The 23,138-nt window shown below is 30.9% G+C and overlaps 1 protein-coding gene across 14 annotated transcripts in view; it reads left to right on the forward strand.

The window, feature by feature from the left end:
• Positions 1-23,138, forward strand: part of LOC145314724 (uncharacterized) — a 215,204-nt gene that overhangs the window by 173,517 nt on the left and 18,549 nt on the right. For 11 of the 14 annotated variants that reach the window (XM_080154756.1, XM_080154757.1, XM_080154758.1 and 8 more), the window contains 6 exons: positions 858-917; positions 6,970-7,110; positions 9,803-9,817; positions 10,502-10,544; positions 14,718-14,860; positions 21,307-21,393. In XM_080154756.1, coding sequence (XP_080010882.1) covers positions 858-917; positions 6,970-7,110; positions 9,803-9,817; positions 10,502-10,544; positions 14,718-14,860; positions 21,307-21,393 — 489 coding nt within the window. The remainder of the gene's footprint in view (positions 1-857; positions 918-6,969; positions 7,111-9,802; positions 9,818-10,501; positions 10,545-14,717; positions 14,861-21,306; positions 21,394-23,138) is intronic. The other 3 variants (XM_080154765.1, XM_080154766.1, XM_080154759.1) reach the window with 2 other exon arrangements.

Below are 23,138 nucleotides of genomic sequence, written 5' to 3' on the forward strand. Positions count from 1 at the left end.
CTTAATATTTTATCTAATAGTTTTGTCTCAGACATTTCTTAAGTATTTTTCTATTTATAAAGTTAAGTGTCCTTTAAAACTAACGTTTAAAAGTATTTTAATAAGTAATGAATTGTATCTCAGTAACTTTTTCAAGATTAATAGATAGATAGATTATAGCTTTTTTGAGTAGGTTTAACATATGACGTTAGTTTTCTTATACAGGTATTTTTATGGTTAAAAATTAAGTTACAACCCCAATAATGAATAATCAAATTACCCTTCTTGTAGATTAAAATTTGTAGTTGAAAATTTTGGACACTGCTTTTTGGAACCATCCATTAAAGTTATATAAAGAGAACCCAATTTTTTTAATCCAACGAATAAAAGAAATTGTATAATTTACAGTCCAATGTCCCCTCCTTTCCTGAATCTTATGTTAAGGAAATGTGACCCCTTGAGTATGATATAATCGATAAATTCCCAATATTTGTTGATGTTATTAATTCAGCAGAGGGTCAAATCAGTTATTATCTATCTATGCATATCAAATCAGTTCTTATCTATCTATCCACATAAATAAAGTATAGAGAAGATATTTGACTGTAAATTTTACTGTTTTATACAACTTTTCATCTGGTAAATTATACAGATATCCAAAATTTTATTGGCCTAAAAACATTTGGTAAATCTTTTGGTAAATCTTGATTGGATAGTACAAACTATCAGATTTCCATCTTTCCGCCAATAATTTTGATATAGAAGGGGAAACTTTGTTTATTATAGTTGGGGGTATATCAATTTTTCGTTTATTGTCTTATTCCCAAAGATCCCTAGAGAATACTTGAAAAAATAATTGATGTTGTATTTTTTTTCAGGAAACTGACAGATTACTTGGACAACAGTATACGGACTCTGATTCTGGTTATTACAATAAGGTAAACTTAGTTTTTTTTGTAATTTAATAAAAAACTATGGAATTGCTTATTATTTTTGTTTAGTTTTTTACTATTACTATCATGACGTATAGTAGGTATAGCCAATTTTTAAAGTTCAGTAAAATTGTATACTACAAAGTAATAATATGAAGGAATCTACTCCAAAACTCATAGACCCTTTCTTTTTTAAAAGGCTTATTTTTGTCACATTTTTCTATAAAAAGTTGAAGGTCTTTGGGTTTTGAAATTCATTCTTACTTTTTTTTCAGTGTAATTTTTTACTGACCCTTAAAATGGCTCTACCTAATGTATAGATTTAGTTGTCTAATGTTAACTTTACAAAGGAATTCATTCAGTTCTTTTTATTTGTCTGTCATTATATGTTGTTTTGATAAGGTTTGTAATTGTTCCTTTCCTATACTGTTTATTGAATACAAGAATAACAATGTGCATAAGTAGAATGCACAAAATTATAAAGTGCAACGAGTAAATCCCATTTTCCCATCAATGAATTATAATATACTTCACAGATTAATTGACAGATAATTAATCATTGGTGTATGGTTATTGTTCATAAGGAATCTTCAAAGAAATATAATCGTCAGTCTTTTTTAATCAAGCTATTCATATTTAATTTTGAAAATACAAAGAGAATTACATTTCAGGGAGGGAGGGGACGTTAGACTGTAAATTACACTAGTACCCAAAGATTTTTAAACTAGATTGTCCTATTCCTATAAATAAATTAATTGTATTGGATGGTTCCAAACTAGTCAACCAATTATTTTAATCTCCATAGGGGGTAATTTTGTTTATCATCATTGGGGATGCATCTCCATTTATCGGCCATTGTCTTATCCCTTAAGATCCCTGAATGCATTTACCCAAAATATCAATTGGTACATATATCCCAATGCAATGTATCAAGAAGGAAAAAAACTTTGTTTTGTGTCTGTCACAAAAATATGTTTTCTTAGAGTTGGCTTATTCCCAGCAGGGAGGGAGGTAAAGGTTAATGGCAAATAATTAGTCTACGCCCTTGTATTTCCCCCAGAAAGTGTATAGGCATAATTCTACACTTAGGAATATGTGTGGGATTTTTCCTTCCTTTTTTATCACTGAATCTCTTATCCCTAATTTATTTTCTTTCTAATAAATATAGAATGACTAGATATACAATTACATAATTGTCCAATAATGATAAAGTATAAGTACAATCTTACCATGTTATTGTTTAAAAGTGTACACATGTTCAGAGAGAGAGAGGGGACTATAAGCTGTTTATTACACTAGTCCCCAAATTTTTTGAATAATGTTTTCTTATTGGCTTAACAACTTTAACAACTTTGTGGTATTTTTTTAAAATTTGATTGGTTGGTTCATTGAGATGAGTGTTCAAACGTTTCAATTACTAATTTTAATTTTACAGAAGGGGTAATTTTGTGTGTCATCATTGGGAATGTACAAAAATTTATCGGCCATTGTCTTACCCCTTTGGATCCTTGGTAATAACTAAATATAAACAAATATCTTGAATGTCTCATTGATCATCTAGGCTAATAAATCTATTCACTTTCTTTTATTTATATAGGTACATGCATACATAATATTAATACAATACATATACAGGGATCTAAAGGGATAAGACAATGGCCGATAAATTGATGTACATTCCCAATGATAATACATAAAATTTCCCCCTCTTTAGATTAAAATAAGTGGTTGAAACGTTTGGACACTCAACTTAATGAAACAACCAATCAAAATTCACTAAAGTCTCCCAAAGGTTTCAAGCCAACCTGAATAAGAAAACGTTATTATAAAACTTTGGGGACTCCCTCCCTCCCTGCATAATATTAATACAATACATATAAGTGACAGAATAAATATATTAATGTTTGTTTATATATTATATACAAACATTATTATTCACCTTTTCATTCTATTTTTCCTCAAAACAATGACAAAACAAGGATGCCAACTACCACAAAAGCGAAGATTAATACCAAACAAGCTCTCAATATGATGTAACATTGATTCTAGGCTTGTAAAAATTCAACCTAAGCACAGTGCCTTCGAAGGTGCTTTGACTTTAGTGTGAGAACCTAAATTGGGACACAGTGCATTTCATTACCCTAGGTTAGGTAACTTCATTTTACTTTTCAATAAAATCTAAAATGCAGCGGTTTTTGAGAAAATTAGATTTAAAAATTTCAAGTTCAATTTTCACCCACTAGGTAGGAGTTACCGCATAATCATGACAAGAAAAGCAAAGTTTATTTATTTAAAATTTTGAACAACTTAGCTTTTACAAAGTCAGTCATAAAACCTTTCTATATATGTTTTAATTAAGGCTGAATTTCCGTGACCTTAGCAAAGCAATTGATAAAAATGGCCATTAATTAACTCACTTCAGGAGTGGTTTTATGAAGAACTTTATAAAAGCAAAGTGGTTCAAAATTTTAAATAAATAATCTTTGCTTTTCTTGTCATGATTATGCGGTAACTCCTAGTGGGTGAAAATTGAACTTGAAATTTTCAAATTTAATTTTCTCAAAAACCGCTGCATTTTAGATTTTATTGAAAAGTGAAATGAAGTTACCTAACCTAGCGTAATGAAATGCACTATGTCCCAATTTAGGTTCTGACACAAAAGTCAAAGCACCTTCATAAGCACTGTGTAAGAATTATAGTCTAAAAATTTAATCAAGTTTAAAGCCAAAAAATCTAGTTTTTTTGCAATGGACTTTTTAGAAATATTTCTCGAGTTTCTACGCCTACTAGGTTACCTAATTGCTACAGGAATCCACATTCAATGTTTGAAGTGCTTTAATTTGCATTAGAATTCGCTTACGTACGGATGTTTAACGGCTAAACCAAAAGGGGTAGTTTCACGAAATGCATTTGAACTTAATTTAGTGAACCGCATATTTTTTCCTGGTTAATTGGTTAAACTACATTTATATGGCATATATTTGAAAGAATTTCATTTGAAAGAAAGACGATTTTTTGTGATATGTGCAATTTAAAAAGACAATTTTCAATTCTTGATATTTTCAAAACTACGTGGTAGAAAATTGAAATTCTTTCAAATATATGCCATATAAATATAGTTTAACCCATTAACTAGCAAAAAATATGCGGTTCACTAAATTAAGTTCAAATGCATTTCGTGAAACTACTCCTTTAGAAAAGCATAAGTTTTGAAAGAGAAATTATAATTTTTAGAAATTGAATAAATCTTGTTTTAAAATATGTTCATGGTTATAGTTTATATTTAAACTCTGCGTAAAACATTTAATTTTTAAAAACGTGATAAAAATTCTTTTAATAGATTTTAAAAAGAAGATTTTAATTAAAATAAATATGTAATTATACAACTTTAATTTTTAATTACGTTAATCATTAAGAACTTTTTCCTTATTAAAAACGGATAGCTCTTATTCTTAATCTAGGATTTGTCACGTCCATTTTGAACTTTAAATGTTGATTCCTGTAAATGTTAGGTACGATTTAGAAGGCGTAGCAACTCTATAATCTGTTTTCAGAAAGTCCGTAATTTCGATAATTTTTTTTACAACAATTTTTGAATGTTCAAATTATCCTATTCATCTGATTTTTGGAACAATGATTCCTAGGACAACATTTCTATACTCAAGTCCTTAAAAAAAATAAGTATGCCCTCAAATAGTATCCTGAATTGGCGCAATTTTTAACAATGTTGCTGATACATATACTGCTTATTAAATTCTGCGAATGTTTGTTTGTTAGTTCTACCGCTTGATTAGAGCTACTCTTTTATGGATATTGTCATCCTTGTTTTCATTAATATCAATTGAAGAAGGCAAACAATATGTACAAGAATACACCAAGAAAAAAAACCATTTGATTAATTTATATGTTTTGTTTGTTTGTTTGTTGCATTGATTGAGTCTGTGTACTTTCAGGGATGGTGGGGATATTGGGCTGTTTATTACACTAGTCCTCAAAGTTTTCTAATATTAATATTATTCATTCGCTCAATAACTTTGGGGACCTTTATTGAATTTGGAGTTGTTAGTTCATTAAGAAGAGTGTCCAAACATTTCAACCACTAATTGTAATCTACAGAAGTGGTAACTTTGTGTCATCATTAAGGATGTAAAGCAATTTATCGACCATTGTCTTATTCCTTTAGATCCCTGGTATACTTCAGTCTGATAATAATCTATTGGTTTATAGACCTATCAGCTTTATTATTACCCGCATTTTTAACATTTTGTATAGATTTTCTTGAAAATTGCTAATTATGTTTTTGATCGCGGCTTTGGATTTTTAAAAATGCCCAATTATAGTATTAATATTCCATCATTAAATATTAATGTTTTCTCTTTATGGTTCGGAACTGGTTTAATCCGGCAGAAATTTTTAAAAATTAGAGACATACTAGAAAAATATGTTCTAAGTTATCTCTGCAGACTTGACTAAGTCTGCTTAGCCTGCGGTTTCAACATCAGACCAATATTACTTAATATACAGGGTCCTATATTTGTTGGTTTTAACATCAGACCAATATTACTTAATATACAGGGTCCTATATTTGTTGGTTTTAACATCAGACCAATATTACTTAATATACAGGGTCCCATATTTGTTAGTTTCAACATCAGACCAATATTACTTAATATACAGGGTCCTATATTTGTTGGTTTTAACATCAGACCAATATTACTTAATATACAGGGTCCTATATTTGTTGGTTTCAACATCAGACCAATATTACTTAATATACAGGGTCCCATATTTGTTAGTTTCAACATCAGACCAATATTACTTAATATACAGGGTCCTATATTTGTTGGTTTTAACATCAGACCAATATTACTTAATATACAGGGTCCTATATTAGGGACTATATAGTTGGTCTAACTTATAGAGAGAGAGAGAGAGAAGACAATGGGCTGTTTATTACTAGTCATCAAAGTTTTATGTCAACCTTTTCATATTCGTTGGCTTTAAAACTTTGGGGACTTTCGTGAGTTTTTAATGGTTGATTTATTAAGTTGAGTGTTCAAACGTTTCAACCACTAATTTTAATCCACAGAAGAGGTAATTGGGGATGAACATCAATTTATCGGCCATGGTCTTATCCCTTTAGATCCCTGGTACATGAGAGTTATTAATTATTTTCGGAAAAGAAGGGGACATTAAGTTGTTAATTATTCTGTAATCAAAAGGCTTTAAAAACATGATCCCTCATTAGTAAGATTAAAAACTTTTTGTTAAAGCTTGATCTTGTAAATCTTCAATGCCAAAAGTATTCCAACAATAATATTAATCTGCTAAGCACGAAATTTTGTTATTTTAATTTAGAATGTACATCAATTTACCTGAAGATTTTTAAATATAAAAAATATAAGTTTTCTTTTATGCTGAAAGACCCTGTATGTATGTGGTACTAAGTAATATTGCCTGGATGGATGTTTCAACCAAATATTAATTCACTTACAGTAATAATGTCTATGCTCTATATATATTTACTTTATTACTATGTGGGCCATTTGAAATTTTGATTTTAGTATTTATATTCTAGCAAGTATTTAAAATATTTTCAAATGACGCTCATATTTAAAGTAAAACTATATTGTAAATATTCAAGAAAAAAGGAAGGAGTATTTGCTTTTGTACATTTAGGGGTTTTTATCTCTCTTCACAACGTAGCGAATAGATTTATTTGGATTAAATATGGAGGAAAAAAGAAATATTATTCAGTGGTTTCCTTCAGTGTGCCCCCCCCCCCCCCTTTATTTAGAATTAAACATAAAACAATTGGGAGGGGTAGTTCTACCTAAGGTCATGTTAGGTTAGGTTTTATTGGGAACAGTTTAGCCCTTCAGGGTTAAAATACCGCATGTATAGGACCGTCCCGCAGGGTTTAGGCACGAAGAAAAAACCTATTCTTATTTTTTTCTCCAAAATTAAGGGCTTGCTAGGCACTTTAGAGTAGAGCACTTAAAGTTATTCTATTATAATTATTCGGATTAATACTAAAATATAAATGATGCCTTTTCAGTCCTCTTATGGTAACGGGGGCGTACCTGCTAGAAATAGCAACGGGGGTGCAGGTAGTACCTCCTCTGGTAAGGCTGTCTCCCTGACCAGCTCTGGTGGTCACTCAGCCACTAATTGTCCAGCTTGCCTGGCCGCTCAACAGGTAGAGCTGCACAGAGATTATATTGCCGGATATCCGGCCGGATATCTGGCTAGTGCACACTATCACAATATTAAAGTAGAATCAGGATCTAGTGCAGTTTTCTCGTTAAAATGTTTTTGGTAACGGTTCATCCATAAAAAAATCCATAAACATTACAGCTTAGGGTGCTAGCTGCCAAACGGCTGAACGTACATGTTATGAACCCAAATTGTTTTAAGAGGCATAAGATGAATGTTCAATAATCTGGAATAACCAATGACGCACAGGGAAAGCTTTACTGAAGAAAACACATGCAGTTATGTGTGCAGATTCAAGATTATTTGTAGGCCTTCTTTTGTCGGGTTAATATTTTGTGCAAACATAATTATGTTCAGCCGTTTGGCTGTTTGCAGCCTTTAAATTTGATCGGATTTTGCAGATAATTGATCCGAGGATCATTTTGCCGTGAACTGCACCTGATCCTAGAATGATAATATTGCACTCACCAAGAATCCGCGCACAAATATAAATGACTAAACTGAAAACAATTTCACGCACATATTTTAAGCAATACTAATAAAAAAGCACATTATATGTTGTGGGGGGGGGGGGGGGGGGGGGGTTCTGGGATATAATTTTTTCATACAGATAATATCTTTAAACATGTGAACTTGGTACTATTGGTATAGAATCAAAAATAAATGGAGCACCTCAGATATCATTATAAAATTTCATATAAGGTTTAATGATGATTAAACCTGTTATAAAAAGAGCACAATAGTTTGGTTTTGATTTTCTAGATTTGTCAAAGCACTCTTAAATTTTAAACACTATATAAGTAGAATTTGAATATTTATTTAAGATTTTTAAAAGTATATTTGTATTTAAAATCATTTATATCGCACAAAATACAATTGTAAGAATAAAATATACACCTTGGTACTATACTTATGGCCATTTGGTATAGAATCAAAAAAAATATGATTAATAGAGCACTTATTCACAATAAATATAATCTTAATATTTCACTTAAGGTTTTATGATTAAAGGGCGAATATAGGTTCCATATGATATGAGCTTATATGAAAGGTGCCATTTCATACTTTTAGAATATCTATGCCAAATTTAAAAATTCAAAAAAATCCTTAAGTAGATTTTGCAATTTTCTGTTTCAATTGAACATATGATAAATGAGATTGACGACAAACGGTTTATTTTAGCCCTTTACAAGACTTTTTTTGACTATTTTGCTTAAGTTTGATTGACTATTACAATGGCACGCATCTTAAATGATAATTTAAATGTTTATTAATTTAGATTATATACTCTTTAATTCAATTTTTAAAAAGCGTAGAAATAATTTGCGTAGAAGTGCACCAATAGTTTTGACGAGGGTAGATAATACGTCTTAAAGTTTATTTTCTGTACAAAGATCATTGGTTAATTCTGGAAAATATAAAAACCCTAATGTACGCAATTTTAACACACACACACACGAACCTTAAAAAAACAGGGATTTGAAATCATTCTTCCTCCAAGAAAATTTTATCAATTATTTTTTTTTTACTTTTTACATTATTTGATGGTTTTTTAAACTTTAAAATATTTTACTTTATATAATTTGTATTAAGGTAGAAGATGGGTATATTTACCCCTGATTAATTGGTTTCCACGTTATTACGACTATCCTTTAACGAAAGCTTTTTAATTCAACCTTGCTACAAAGCCTTGTGTGATGCTAGGGTAATTAAGTTCTTAGGGAACCACACTTATTACATAATATTATCTTGAGTTAGAAAGGTTTTAAGCTATAAACAGACTTATACAATTAGATATGTCAATATCCTTAAGTTATTTATAATCTATATAATGGCACCTTTGAAATAAGCTCATATTATATCAAACCTATATTCGCCCTTTAAACCTTTTCTAAAAAGAGCACAATAGTTTGGTTTTAATTTTCTAGATTTGTCAAAGCACTCTTAAATTTTAAGCACAGATAAGTAGGATTTGAATATTGAAGATTTAAAAAATATATTTTTATTTAAAATCACTTAATGCACAAAATACAATAATCAGAATAAAGTATATATCTTGTAGTAGTATAGCTACTTTGTAACTAGTGTTTAACCTTTTGTCACAAATTCGTCTAAAATTTCAATTTTTATAAACGGATGTCAATATAAGACAATTTTAAGCATTTTCTGAAAGACTTTCCTTTTGTTCTTTTTTGTCTGGATTGTTATTGCTGCGCTTTTCATGGACTTATTTATCTTTGTTATACATATCCTATTATATATAAAGTAGTATGGGTTTTTTGTCTGACGCCACAGACCTTTATAGTTACTGAACCGATTATTTAAGTTCTCCTATTTAGGTAAGCTTTACATAGCTCCTGTAATAGTTTTAGACAAATCTGGTTTTAGTCTTTTTTCTAGCTCTTCGAATACAGAGCCCCTAGTGGCTTGGGGCGAAACCATTAGTGAGTAATAAAATAATAGAATCAATACGTTGAAACATTCTTCATTTTTTCCGAATAAAAAAAATAAGTAAGTTAGCTTTTGTAGGTCAGATTTCCCCCCAAATTAAAAAAGCCTGAAGCTTATGATATGACTTATTTATTATCCACTAAATAAGAAAAACTGTTCACTATCAAAATTATTAGCCACTTCTTTATATCAACAAAAATTAATAATATTTTATATATTTTTAGAAAACAGTTGCTTCTGTAAGTAAACAAATATGATATTATGGTTAAATATAATTCTTTTGGACTTTAAATGCTTACCTATTGAAAAAGCTTTTTAGTTAAGAAAAATTGTTATTATGTTTAAAGTTTCATGATGCTTTTAGATGTTGTCTATCGAGCTAATACCAAATTAACTTTTATTAGATGCCAGCTTATACATTCTAAATAAAACTGTTACGTTTAGGAATCTAAAAAAGGATAGCTGATACTATTGCTTTTAGATTATATGCAAAAACAAATTTAACCTAAAGAAAGAAAAATTCTTCCGGTATGACTTAGAAACCTATTATTTTTCGGTGGATTAGCACCGGTTCTCAGCCATACTAAAATCTGATGTATAGCATCAAATTACAGATAATTTTCCACGAATATTGATATAAAAATCATAAAATTAATACCAATTTTGTTAGCCTGGGCCTTCGGCCTCTCGGGGCATACAAAACGGGTTATAATCTTAAAATTTTTATTTAAAATCAACGGAAACCTGTCTATAGTACGATATGATAAATACCTATTCCTAAGGTAAAAAGCACAAAATCACTATTTTAGGCACTTTCAATATCTCCTACACAAAAGCACATAATTTAGCATTCTTACAAAAAAATGCTTTTAAAATATTTAATTTTTATTGAAAATATAATCTAAATTATTCTTTTATTTTAGAATGAGGCGAACAAAAGAAAATCTGGTGGCAAAAACGGAGATGGTAAGTTTACAACATTATTATATTACACTCACATAATGCCTTTTTATTAGTCAAGGTATTTCCTTTTTTGACAGATTTACCAGGGAGGGAGGAGGCATAAAACTGTGAATTGAATTGATACCCAAAGTTTTATAATCACATTCTATTATTTGCCTAAAAACTTTTGGTACCTTTTATAACTTCTTTATTAAAATATTTTATATACTAAAGGTATAGTTAGTTTTTTTGGCCTAATTTGGTATGTACATCTATCCATTGTCTTATCCCTTAAAAGGACTCTCCACAGAAAAATCAACTTTGGATTTTTGAAAATCTAACCTGAAACTATTATTCTCTGTTCAATTTTAGGCATTTTTTGTTTTTGTGGCATCGCGATCGAAGCCCTTTGAAAATTTTGTCCGCCGCCTATTTGTACTGCCGCTATAACAATATATACTACACTTTCCTCCACTCAATATATGTTTGCCGCTAAAGAACATTTGCTCCATTGCAACCTGCCGCTCTACGATTTATCCTCTTCCTTGACTGGACAATCCTGCCGCCTCCATTTTGTGTTCGCCTCCGCCAAATATAACCATCTTTTGCCGCAGTTGCCGCATTCACCGCCCTTCTCCGCCGCTACTCCGCTATACATTGCGTACGTCGCTATACACAACACCCCCAGCCTCCATTTAATTTCTGAACAAGGGAGAGGGGAGCATGTATTGAACCGCGACATACAGCAATGAATAGCGGAGTAGCGGCGGAGAAGGGCGATGAATGCGGCAACATAGAAGCTAAAAATCACTAAAGCAGCACAAATTGAATGGCGGGAGGATTCACTTAAAGGAGGTAAAAAATTTCAAAGGGCTTCGATCGCGATGCCACAAAAACAAAAAATGCTTAAAATTGAACAGAGAATAATAATTTCAGGTTAGATTTTCAAAAATCCAAAGTTGATTTTTCTGTGGAGAGTCCTTTTAAGATCCCTGAAGATTTACATAAAAAAATAGTAATCATAAACAAATATAGGATTGTTCTTTATATAATATCATCCCCTAACTATCTTTTGTTATAAAGTTTAAATCCAATTACTTGTGATTCCAAAGTTTTTAACTTACTTTCACTTTATATTGAGTGTGATAGTGATCACAGGGATATAAAGGGATAAGACAATGACTGATACATTGATGTACATCCCCAAAGATAATTCACAAAATTACCCCTTCTGTAGATTAAAATTTGTAGTTAAAACGTTTGAACACTCAATCAAAATTCACTAAAGTCCCCAAAGTTGTTGAGCCAACGAATAAGAAAACGTTATTATAAAAATTTGGAGATCAGTGTGATAAACAGCCCACCGTCCTCTCTCTCCCTGTAGAGTTTAGCTGTTCTTTGCAAATGATCATAACAAAAAGTTTATTGAAAAATGTCTTGACTAACAATTTGATAAAGAAAAAGTATATAAAAGTAACAGGATGTTTGTGATTTTTTTGTCTGTTTGAACCGACATGTTTCTTCTTTACGGTGTAGCTTCTCATAGGTTAATATTTTGGGGGAGGGTACCACCATGAGAATTCGCCTATAGAAAAAAAGACCCCACCTAAAAAAAAATTTGATTTTCTTTTTAAAATTAAAATTGAAAGTGGGTGAGGGTTGACTTCCTCCATCCCCACCTCAATTGCCCCTAGATGCGCTGCTGCTAAGGGCAATTGTGATAAAAAAAATTATTGCCAAATGTCTTTAAAAATCTATACCTTTTGTAGCTCACTTTATTCATCAAAAGCTTTACTTTAGTCTAAAATTCCATAATTAAGTTTATTATGAAGTTAATATTAATAACTCCACCCACACTTAGAACCTAACTTGCTCTACTGGGTTAATGCAAAGCAACTATTTAGTGCTTGAAATATTATAAATAGATAGATTTTAAATTTACCTTAAAGAGGACTATCCACGAACAAGAGCACGTGATTCTAAGTACCTTCCAGCATTGATCCTGAGTATTTTCTTTCAGAATATAATAGGTCACTATCAATAATTAATATATTGACGAGAAAATTTATGTTTCACCATTTCAAGTTGAAGAAAAGTAAAAAAATGTCCACCATTTTTCGTTAAAATTCTATCAAACGTTTTGTAGAGTTCGGGGTGTCTTTAATTGTCCATGTTGTCAAATGATAAAAATTAAAAAAAGTCAAAAGCACATTTACTATATCTTATATGTTATGTTTAAATTAATGCTAATATGGATTAATTTACAATCTATATAACACGAGTATTCGCATATGTATTATCAAGTATCCATTTTATTAAAAGAATTAGCTACATAAAAGTTTTCAAAAATACCTAAAAAACATGGTGAAACATAAATTTTCTCGTCAATATATTAATAATATATGGTGACCTATTATATTCTGAAAGAAAATACTAAGGATCAATGCTGGAAGGTACTTAGAATCATGTGCTCTCGTTCGTGGATAGTCCTCTTTACCTTAATTTCTCCTTCTTTTATACTATCCATTTATAGGCAAATATAGGGGGGGGGGGGGGGGGGCAAATTTTTATTCTAAATATTTTTTAAAAGAAAAAAAAAAAATTTTATCATGTTTAATCCTCTATTGTGCTAGCCGTTATTGGACAGTAGTAGTATCTGCAGCTTGCAATATGGAGATGAAATATTGACCCGCCATACGATCATGCTAATAATAACTGTTAACAAAATAATCTTGATGGAATTGCCCTATTTGTTTTTGTTTTATCATAGCAATCTTAATGGTCTGAAAGATTTCTGTTAAATTATTTCTCTTTCTACCCACTACCCAGGGATCTAAGGGGATAAGACAATGGCCGATAAATTGATGTACATTCCAAATGATGATACACAATATTACTCCTTCTGTGGCGTAAAATCAGTGGTTGAAACGTTTGAACATTCAGCTTGATAAACCAACTAATTAAAATTTACTATTCCCAAAAGTTTTTAAGCCAACGAATAAGAAAACGTTATTATAAAATTTTGGGGACTAGTGTAGTAAACAGCCCATTGTCCCCTCTCCCTCTTCTAATATCCAAATTGTTTTTAGTTTTTGAAATTGAATTGAATTGCTATTTTGTAGTATATTGGTTTGTTTGAATGTACACTTGAAATATTGAAAATGCATAAAGTACTTTATATTAAGAGTTATGCGTTTTCAATCTCTCTACCCCACCACCTTCTTTTTCTTAATGGAGTGGAAACAAGATTTAGGTTAGGGAGAGAGGGGACATTCAATTATAAATTACACTGGTACCCAAAGTATTTTAACCACGTTATTGTATTCGTTGTTTCAAACTTCGGGTGGTTTTAATAAATTATAATTGCTTGGTTCCAAACTAGGAGTAATCAAACTTTTCAAACAAAAATATTATTCTACAAGAGGGGTATTTTTATTTATCATCATTAGAAATTAAATAAATCTTTCCCTACTATCTCTGGGCTAGAGAGAACTTTCATGATTATTCTTGTATACTACAGAAGCTAAATATGCGTCTTTTGTACCTAAGGATCCTCAAAACGGTTGAAGATTAAGATTTAAATAAAAAAATATTTTTAATAGAAAAGAGGGAATAATGAAATTAAAATTTTTATAACGTGTTCCACTTTCAATCATCAATTGCATAACATAAAAATTTATTAACTCTAAATAATTTTTTTGTTAAAACGTATGAGCACATTTCAACATTACTTTTAGACGTATGTGTTTTGGGTTCACAAATAACAAAAAAAATTCCTTATTTGTATTTTTAACCAATTTATATGAGTGAAATACAAGAAAGTAGGTAAAACCTGATATTTTTTCAAATGTAATTTAAAACCCTCTTGTCCTTCTACATTTTACAATTTGACACTTTTATATATATTGATAATGTCAATAATTCATTCTATTGCAAAGTATATTTTGTGTTGTATGACCTAAAAATGTAATAAGCTTTTTAATAACGCATTTTATAATCTCCCGCCTCGCATTTTGAATATAAAAATAAAAAATCACAAATCTTATAGCTTTTAGGGCGAGCCTATGTAGAGATTATGTCTATGTAACTAATTAATATCCGCTTGATAAGAACCAGTTCTTAGCCACACTGAAAACTCATGTATCTTTTCGAATTACAGACAATTTTTTAACGAATATTAAGATCAATTATTTTCAGGGCCAGTGACTGATCCGAAAGTATTGATTGAAGGCGTGTTATTCCGAGCTAAATACCTGGGTTCCACCCAGCTGGTGTGTGAGGGTCAGCCTACCAAGGCTACCAGGATGATGCAGGCTGAGGAAGCCGTTTCCAGGATTAAGGTAATTTAAAGGCCATTTAGGATCAAGTTTCAGGATCTGTTTCGTTTGCGATGAATAAGACCTGTTCTAATTCGTGTTGAAATGTATCGTTTGATTTTATGAAAATACTAATAAATCTTTTTTGCTGACCGTAGCCTGTGGACCCTCGGGGCCACCCTAAAAATTCTTTTCATTTTTCTATATTATTCGATAATTGTGCAATATTAATAATCAATTTGTTTTAAATACAAATTTTCTAATACGAAAAAAAATATGCTAATATAGTTTTTTTAAAGTAAGCCTTGTTACTTATTCTTTTCTTTTTTTAAATTAAAATATTTTTGTAAAATAATTGTATTTTTTTATAAAACCTTAATACATACCTACTTTATATACTTCATCTAAAATTTTACTAATAATAATCTTACATAACCAACTAATTTATTTTATTTTTTGCACGCTAACCAGGCTTTGGTAAGTAGTTTTTTTTATAATATTATCATGTGTTATTAAAAGTATTAAGATTATAAAACCTGTTACTACTTAAAAGTATGGCTTCGAAACCGATTAATATCCGATGGATTAGAACCGGTTCTCAGCCATCTTTAAAAATCATGTATATTATCGTACTAGAGTTGGCTCGATATAATTATCTCCCTATTGGCTACTTTTCTATATGCATATCTATTTCTCAATAAATCTATTTTCCTCACCCGGCATTACTATCTAAAAGAAAGTAAATATTTAATAATTTAAATGATTTTTAAAAGATTTTTTTAAATTATATTTTTTTCTTTACATTACCATCACCAAAGGGTTAATGATGATGATTACAATTTTGTTTAATATTTGAACACACAAAATGTCGCCACAATCGAATTCTTTTAAAACATAGTTTTCTTAAATTTATCATATTACAAATTTAAATTTTCTTTTTTATGATTAGAAATTAAATACATCAATATAAGGTAAATAGCAACATGAAATGAAAAAAATGAATTTTTTTTAATAAAGTAAAATAATGGGTCTTATCGTTCTGGGCAATGAGAGTTTATTATGGATTATTGGAGCACTATGAGTTTTAATCATATATTCCTTGGAAAACTTGAGCTCGTTTATAGACATTTATTTCCTATATAGATCTGACATGGATCTTGAAGCAATTAAGCAGGCCGTTTTGTACATGTTAAAAATTGGAAGATTTCATTAAATAAAAGTAATCGCAAATATACTCAGTAAATTACAGAAAATTTTTCACCAATATTGAAAATAAAAATCATAAAATTTAAACCAGTTTTGTTAGCCCGGACCTTCTTCCCCTTGGGGTTAACAAAACTGGTTTTAATTTATCATTTTAATATCCGCGGAAAGCTGTCTATAATACGATACTGTAAATAACTATTAAAAATTGAAATACGTAGGTAGGTAAGTAGATTTTTATATATTTTTTTAAAATATAAAGAAAAAGTTTCTAATTCTTGTTCTCAACATTTTTAGATGATTAGCAATTTTAAAATGTTTTCCCATTAAAGTTTGAAATCCCCTGGGTTTGGGTCGGGGCTCCGCTAATTTGTTAAATTAACCACTTTTCATTAACTTTAATATTCGGGGGTGTTGGGTTTTATACCAACAGGGATGTTTCCATTTCATGATAGTAGAAAATATAAATCTTGATAGTCAAATTTGGAGGGAAAAAAATAGTTAAATTTTATAGTCACTGAGGACTGACATACTCCTAACCTTATTTTTAAAATAAATCTAAATAAAGCGGGGGGGGGGGTATGTTTTTTTACAAGCACCGTGACTGGACCCTAACCCGGCGGGGCTGCCCAGTTCCTAATATAACCTAACCTAACTAGACCTGAATTTTAAAAAAAAGGAAAAAATACCCTCCTTTATTTTCATAAATTATCAGTTATTATTGCTGAAGGGTGGGGGAAGGAGAGATTGTCAGTGCTTATATGAGAATTTTGTACGTAAAAACGCCTCGCCCCAAGATGTGATGGGAAGTTTAACCCCAACCCATCTTTTTTTTTGTGTGTGTTATAATCTGCGTAATATTTATTTAATACCTATATGTGAGACAGCTTTTTGTTACAGAGAAACGTCAATTTTTAATAATTACAATTTAAAAAAAAATCGGGGGGGGAGTATCATTTTTTTCATTGGGGCTTCGCCCTAAGGTGTGGTTGGGGTTTTCCATCCCCCCTTACTTGTTTTTTCTTTGAAAAAAGAAAGAAAACATTTTTTGGGGGCGGGGGTTGGGGGTGTCCCACTCCCAAAAAAATATCTAAAAACCACCACAGGACCAGTAGGTATATTTGAAGAGTAGAGCCCATTGGTTACCGAGATATTAAGCTTTAGACGGACAGACAGCCATCATTCTACTTTGTATTATAGATATGGCAGGATAAATAATGACTATAGGTTAAGGTAAATGTAGGCTGTTTCTCTATAATTAACCAAACTTCCCAATAATATATTTTTGATAGAAATCTAGACAACAGTTGGATAAATTTCAAAATATATTGTTCTTAACACTATACTTGCATCCAATCAACAAAAGCCTACCTAACAACTTAATAAGTCTATTGTTCTATTGTATAATCTGTACCATTTTCTCCTAGCAAGTTTTAGCAAACTTTTACATACAAAATTAATCATTTGTGAAATTGATTTCTGTCTAGATATATAATATTTATTAGCAGCCAAGCAAACCCGAGAGAGAGGGGACAATGGGGGGTGTTTGTTACACTAGTCCCCAAAGTTCTTATTCGTTGACTTAACAACTTTTAGGACTTTAGTGAATTTTGATTGGTTTATTCATTTAGATGAGTGTTCAAACGTTTAAACCACTAAGTGAAATGTACAAAAGGGGTAATTATGTGTTATTATCATTGAGGATGTACATCAATTCATCGGCCATTGTCATGTCCCTTAATGTCCCTGGTTATACCTTTATGGTTGTTCTAATCCTTGTTTATGTACATAATAAACAAAATATTTAGTATTAAATCAACGATTTGCAGGGAAGTTGCCTTTAAAAAATCCACAATTGCATTAAAATGAAAATAAACAAACCATTGCATAGAGAGAGAATGCATTGTAAAGCAGGGATCTAAAGGGATAAGACAATGGCCGATAAATTGATGTACATACCCAATGATGATACACAAAATTACACCTTCTTTTGATTGCAATTTGAGGTTGAAACAATTGAACACTCAACTTAATGCACCAATCAATCAAAATTTAAGAAAAGTCCCCAATGTTATTAAGCCAAAGAATAAGAAACGTTATTAAAGCTTTGGGGACTTGTATAATAAACCGCCCAATGTCCCCTCCCTCCCTGATTGTAAAGCAACTGCTGCACCAAAATCAAAATACTTTGATATTGCTTATTTTTAACTATTGATAAGTAATAATAAGAAAATACCCAGGTTTTTTTTTTCTTTGAGTTGTAGTTGAGTTTCAATATTAATACATCATACAACTTTTTCAATCTAAAGTTTGAGGAGTAACAATATTGAAAACACAACCGTCTTATAAGTTTTAACAGGATTGAAGGGGTAGGTAATGAAATATTTTATGTTTAAGAAATTACCCCTAAGGAATAAGAGTTAGGTTCTAAAATCTTATATCCCATATGGAATACTTAAAGGTTTCAGGGAGGGAGGAGACATTGTGCTGTTTATTACACTATTACACTCAACTTAAAGAACCAATCGATATTCATGTGAAGTCCCCAAAGTTGTTAAGCCTACAAACAAGAACACGTTATCGTAAAACTTTGGGGACTTCACATGAATATCGATTGGTTCTTTAAGTTGAGTGTCCGAATGTTTCAACCATTTGTAAACTACAGAAGGGGTAATTTTGTTTATCAGCATTGCATTATGGATGTACATCAATTTATCGGCCATTATCTTATCCCTTGAAATCCCTGAAAGATTCAATATTATTGAAATAAGTGGATTTTTCTGTATCTTTTAATTGATGGATTTAGCTTCAAAAAGTTTGATAATTCTAACCAATCCTTCCTAGATTTCTAAAATTACAGGATTTTTTACTTTTGATAATTGTAAGTTATTTGATATATTATATAATCAAGGCAAATCAAATTACATTTATATTGTTTAGAAGTAATCTAATCAAACAAAATTATGAAATACCCTTTGCTGAAAAACTGCTGAACATTTTACATCCTGGCCTATAATATAAAGAAGTCAGATTTTTATAGGTTCTGGGAAGGTTTATAGCTATTTTCGGGAAGGGACAATGAACCCCCCTCCCCCCCAAAAAAATATGGAAACTAAAATTGAAAGTAAATGTTTAACTTCCTCCTCAAGTGTCCCTAGAGGTCTCTAGGGGCGTAGCCGCTAGTATTACAATAACATATTAGACAAATTATATGCAAATCCTATTTTTAATTTTCCCCTTGTTTTTAAACAAATATTAAAGCAACACTTTTACAATTATGTAGCTAGAGAGCTAGAGGGATCAAATAAGAATATTTAAGGAAAGAAAGTCTTCTTACCAAACCTTTGTAATTTGTCCGAAAGTTAATAGAATAATTTGCATTAAAACATTTAACATAAAATTATAATTTACTATTGGCCACGCCCTTAGACCTTCTCCCACAATAGTAAATGTCCTTCCTTAGACTAATTAGAAGAACCATATCAGTTAAGCGGATAGAATCTTTTGCTACAAACACACAGACAGACAGAGAGAAAGTTACTTTTATAGAAGGATCTTACTTGTTGCTTCGCCCTAAGCCTCTATAGGCTTGCTTCTTTCTACTTTGTTTTATAAAGTAAGATATATGAAATATAGAAATTTTATAAGAGGGTTAGTATGATTTTACTGTGAAAATATTAATCTTTGCTAATTCTGTAAATTGGTAAGTTTGCAAGGAATCAGAGAGGGTTACATCGTATCTTAATTGAAAAAACTTTGGTCTAAACAATTGTAAAGTTTTCACGGATGCTACTCAAAATATTTTAATCCCCCTCCCCCCCCCCCCCCCTCCCGCAAATAAATTTTGAAACATTTATAATTAGAAAAGAGAGATTTAATCTTTCAATTTATAACAAGGACAACTTAATTTTTTAGAAGCGCAACAAGAACCGTAAAAATATTACCTCATATTTTTGTAAGATACAGGGGACTAAAGACTTTTAATTAAGAAGACAATATTTTTCACATGTAAAACTTTCAGATCATGGAAAGAAAATGAAGTAGAGGGTTTAGGTTAGGTTGGGTAAATTTTAATGTGTAGCCTCGCAGGGTTAGAGCCCCCCCCCCCCGCAGGGGCTAGAAATAGTAGACAAGCTACAGTGATAATACAACGAAACCCGCTGTTTCGTTTCCTTGTTCTAAACTTTTTATTGTTAATATCAAAAGTAGACCAGTAAGATTTTTTCTAAAACATTTGGGAGGAAAAATAGACAAAATAGTTTTTCTAGAAAGAGAGGGGTCAATGGGCTGTTTAAAGTTTTAAATTAACGTTTTCTTATTCCATGGGGACTTAAGTGAATTTTGATTTGTTTGTTCATTTAGCTACGTGTCCAAACGTTTCAACTTCTAATTGTAATCTACAAAAGGGGTAATTTTGCGTGTCATCATTGAGGATGTAATTGTACAACATTTTATCGGCCATTGTCTTATCCCTTTAGATCCCTGAATATTCGCTCCTGCTATAAATGAATTACTTTTTATATGAGAATCCCCAAACAGGAAAAGTTTGTTAGGAAATTAAATGCATTTAAGTTTGATTATGATTCATAGTTGTAACCCCAACTCAACCTAACCTAATTAAATTTATATTTATGCATATATGGTTTAGTAGATGTGACAAATTATGAGTCAGAATTGGGATAGGTGCTCTTATTCGTTGGCTTTAAAGCTTTTGATTAATTTTTTATTGGTTGTTTAAACGTTCTAACCAATAGTTTTTTTTAATCTACAGATGGGGTTATTTTGTATATCATCGTCGGGGTCGTATATAATTTTTTCGTTGATTGTCTTATCCCTTAAGATCCCTGGATTCGTTTGCTAACAAACTTTGGGGTCTTTTATTTAATCTTGATTGGTCGGTTTAAACTATGAATTAAAATTAGTGTTGTGTAACAAAATATGATTAATACTTTAGAATGCATTTCCAGTATGGCTTCGAAACCCATTAATATCCGGTGGATTAAAACCAGTTCTCAGTCATACAGAAAATTTGTGTATAGCATCGTATTATACCCAGTTTTCTACGAATATAAAAATGTACAACAATAAGATTAAAACCATTTTTTTAAGCACGTACTCTTAACTATCTTCTACCTATCTATCAATATATATTTAGGCCCCTCAAGGAGAATCTCAGCCCAGCACAGAGGTGGATCTACTCATATCAACATAGTGTATTTATCTATCTGTCTATATATCTAACTATCTATCTATGTATGTCTATCTAGGCCCCTCAAGGAGAATCACAGCCCAGCACAGAGGTGGATCTATTCATATCAACAGAGAAAATAATGGTGCTCAACACTGATCTAAAGGTACCCAAAGTTTTATAATCATGTTTTCTTGTTAGCTGTCTCAAATATTTTGGGTACGGAATTTTTATTGGTTAGCTCAAAACTAGGTATCTGTGTCTAAACGTTTCAACCAAATTCAACCAATTATTTTTATGGAGGTGAACCTTGTTTATAATTTTATGTATATTTTATGTATTTCAATTTATTAACTATTGTCTTAACCTCAAGATCCTTGAGGTTAATGTAGGTTATAGTCTCAAGTCTAGAGCCTATATGTGTCATCACTAAAAATGTTTTTAAAAATATAAATAGGTTAGGAGGAATGCTTTGCCCTCTATAAGGTTTAAATTATTCCAATAAAAGTCAAAAAGCAAAAAGTCAAAGGTAAAGCAAATTAAGAGTTTATTATCTTAAGGATATTAACATTAAAGATAAGTGAGTTATATCAAATAACCACAGTGTATGCTTTCATTGAGTAAAGTTTCATTTCATGCCATTTGCCCCACCCAATGATTTGTTTATGTGTAGTTCCCCACCCAATACTTTGTTTAGAAGTTATCATTTGTTCTGTTGTATCATAATAATCATATCCCTGCTACAAACATTATTCTCAAATTATTTATAGTGCCCCACCCAATACTTTGTTTATATGTAGTGCTCTACCCAATACTTTGTTTATATGTAGTGCCCCACCCAATACTTTGTTTATATGTAGTGCCCCACCCAATACTTTGTTTATATGTAGTGCTCTACCCAATACTTTGTTTATATGTAGTGCCCCACCCAATACTTTGTTTATGTGTAGTGCCCCACCCAATACTTTGTTTATGTGTAGTACCCCACCCAATGGTTTGTTTATGTGTAGTGCTCTACCCAATACTTTGTTTATATGTAGTGCCCCACCCAATACTTTGTTTATGTGTAGTGCCCCACCCAATACTTTGTTTATGTGTAGTACCCCACCCAATGGTTTGTTTATATGTAGTGCTCTACCCAATACTTTGTTTATATGTAGTGCCCCACCCAATACTTTGTTTATGTGTAGTACCCCACCCAATGCTTTGTTTATATGTAGTGCCCCACCCAATACTTTGTTTACAAGTTATCATTTGTTCTGTTGTATCATAATAATCATATGCTTGCTACAAACATTATTAAAAAAGTATAGGTAGTGCCCCACCCAATACTTTGTTTGGAAGTTATCATTTGGTCTGTATCATAATAATCATTTGCTTGCTACAAACATTATTCTCAAATAAAGAGTTAGGTTTATTTGCTAAAAATATTGTCATTAAAGTTATTAAGCTTTATAAGTTAAAGGAATAAATCTAAACTATCTACTTTGTCTTATGTGCTAAAAGCTAGCTTTAAAATATGCGAATTCTATATATAATACTAGTGGCTTCGCCCCTAGCCTCTAGGGGCTTCGCCCCATGAGGTAATGGAAAGTCAACCCTCCAGAATAATTTTATAGTTATATTTTCAAAAAAGTTATTCTTTGCTGAATTACTCTTTGGTAAAATTAAACCCAGGTTGTGCGCCGTATGCACAAAAATTTCGATTCGTAAAAATTAAACCCAGGTTGTTCACCGTATATCTCGTACGGGGTGAGCATAAGCGAGTACCCTGTATGCGGCGCAAGCTCTGATAGTCCCACTGATTGGACCACATATACACAAAAATTGAAAACTCTCCTCTGTAAATTTTATTTAATACCTATAATTGTAACAACTTTTTAAAGATGTTAATTTTTAAAAGTTACAAAA

The sequence above is a fragment of the Acartia tonsa genome, chromosome 3 (genome assembly GCF_053477335.1).
Source record: "Acartia tonsa isolate MP-2025a chromosome 3, ASM5347733v1, whole genome shotgun sequence".
Taxonomy (NCBI): domain Eukaryota; kingdom Metazoa; phylum Arthropoda; class Copepoda; order Calanoida; family Acartiidae; genus Acartia; species Acartia tonsa.